The sequence below is a fragment of the Gobio gobio genome (assembly GCF_949357685.1).
Source record: "Gobio gobio genome assembly, chromosome: 7".
NCBI lineage: Eukaryota > Metazoa > Chordata > Actinopteri > Cypriniformes > Gobionidae > Gobio > Gobio gobio.
The window spans coordinates 10,221,658-10,224,157 of NC_137103.1; the positions used below are offsets into that span (position 1 = coordinate 10,221,658).

Sequence of the window (2,500 nt, forward strand, 5' to 3'; positions counted from 1 at the left end):
TTAACTAATAGAGCACTAGAGTTGTGTTGGATAGACAGTCATTGTTCAGGCGGATTCAGTAACTGTGTTCAATAAGTGCAGTTATTTATTGGTTTTATGATTATGCTAATATAAAAATTCCAAGGTATTACCATCTGAAACAATTACTATACATGATCTGTGTTGTTGTTTGTGTTGCTCACAGCAGCTCAAGCACAGATGTGAGCATATGCTGAGCGTTTCTGTGTGTTTGAGATAATGAGGGCTGTATCTGTGCCTTTTCCAGTTCTCTCTGCTTCTTTTACTTTAGTGTTTGAGAGAGAGAGAGAGAGAGGAGAGAGAGAGAGAGAGAGAGAGAGAGAGAGAGAGAGAGAGAGACAGAGACTGATCACATATTAAGTTTTTTCCTGTGTGTGTGTGTGTGTGTGTGTGTGTTTCAGCTGGTCAGACCAGTCACCGTAGTGCCTAGTGTCCCTGGGATCCCCGGCCCCTCCTCTCCACAGCCTGTCCAATCAGAAGCCAAGATATGGTAATTTCCTCCTCTCTCATTTACATATGCATCCACATGTGCCTCATTTGCAGGTGTGTTTCAGTGTAAGCAGATTTCCCTTCAGCCCAGAGGCAGAGGATGTCCACAACACTGAGCTCTGCAACCCTGCAAACTGTAGTTCTCGAGCACCAGCACAAGAGGGCATCTGCCCGGAGTGTGTGTGTGTGTGCACTTTTACACAAGCAGAGCAGCGGAGAGATTGCTCAAGTAGTGGTTTTTGACATGAACTTTGAAATCTACAGCTCAGCTATTGCCACGTTTAAAGAGAAATTGGAACATATATGTTCATTAATTTTTAAATGAATGATTTCTCGAGTTCAACTATTCGACTCAACACACACATACAGTATATATTATTTATTTTTATATACACACACACACACACACACACACACACACACACACACACACACACACACACACACACACACACACACACACACACACACACACACACACACACACACACACACACAGTTAACATTACTATTTTTAATGGTTTTGAAATAATAAAATAATGTTTTTCTACTTTCAAATGTAATGTATTCCTGTGATCAAAGCTGTATTTTCAGCATCATTACTCCAGTCTTCAGTGTCACATGATCCTTCAGAAATCACTCTCATATGATGCTTTATTATTAGTGTTGAAAACAGTTGTGCTGCTTAATATTTTTTATAACTTGTGCTATTTTTTTCAGGATTCTTTGATGAATAAAAAGTTAAAAAAGAATGGAATTTATTTAAAATAGAAATCTTTTGTAAGAATTTACACTGCCGTTTAAAATTTTAGGGTCAGTAATTATTATTATTTTTACATAATAAATCATCATATTATTATAATGATTTCTGAAGGATCATGTGACACTGACAACTGGAGTAATGATGCTGAAAATACAGCTATTCATCTAATAAATAAATCATATTTTAAAGTATATTAAAATGGAAAACCATTATTTTAAATTGTAATCAAATTACAATATTACAATATTACAGTTTTTTTCTGTATTTTTGATCAAATAATTTTTGCCTAGATTAGCATAAGTAACTTATTTCAAAAACATAACAAATTGTAATGTTTCCAAACTTAAATATGGGAAATATTAATTTATAAGAAAGTACAGATCAACATTTGGCATTAAACTAGTTAACCTAAGCTAAGTTATCGCTCAGTAGGGGATAAATGTGCACCCTTATTACCATTCTTACAACAGTTTTTAAATGTTTCAGATTTCATTAGAATAAAAAGACACATAATATTTAATTCAAGCTCCAGAAGGTGACCTGATTTTTAATAGTTTTACTTAGGGCTGAGTAAAAAATATCAATTTCTCGATTTTAATCGATTCTCATTTTTAGGAACCGATATCAATTCTTAAATCCCAAGAATCCATTAAGGCCTGTTCTCACCCGGACGTTTATCGCCGACGTTTAACGCCTCGTGACTAAACAAAGGGCGCCAATGTGAGTGTGCACATCGACGCGCAAAACAGCAGGCGTAAAAGTGTAAATAAAATAAAAAACGGCTTTTTTTAAATTTTTTTTATATATATATATAAGTTTGACGCGCGTTAAAAACTGTCCGACCAATGAGATTGGCGCTTTTGTTCACGTGCCTGGAGCTGCTGAAGTGACAGTAAAACACCACTTGGTGGCGCTCAAGCACAAAACGCTCTTGACGAGCACACATTGATACGACTAAGAGGAAGTAAGTAGACAAAGAAAAAGATGAGCTGCTAATGCTGCTTGCCAGTTAGAAATAAGTGTGTGTGAATGGTTTTGGCAAGCGCGTAAATACTGTCTCTCTTCTTCTTCTGTGTGACGAGCGAGTGTCAGAAGCGTAAAGTGGCGCAGCTCCACCTTGTGTACCGGGAGCGAATCTACTGAATTTGCACGTTCACTCTGCGCATCGCCAGTGGAAATCGTTTGGGTGTGAACACTCAAGACGCGCCGAAAAATGCTGGCGATAAGCGA

General features: G+C 37.2%; 1 protein-coding gene across 1 annotated transcript in view; it reads left to right on the forward strand.

The window, feature by feature from the left end:
- atf2 (activating transcription factor 2) overlaps positions 1–2,500 on the forward strand; it is a gene marked incomplete at its 5' end in the record, with an annotated part of 52,667 nt that overhangs the window by 20,619 nt on the left and 29,548 nt on the right. The window contains 2 exon segments of the mRNA XM_079820637.1: positions 420–503; positions 506–508. Of these exon segments, the coding sequence (XP_079676763.1) occupies positions 420–503; positions 506–508 (87 nt within the window).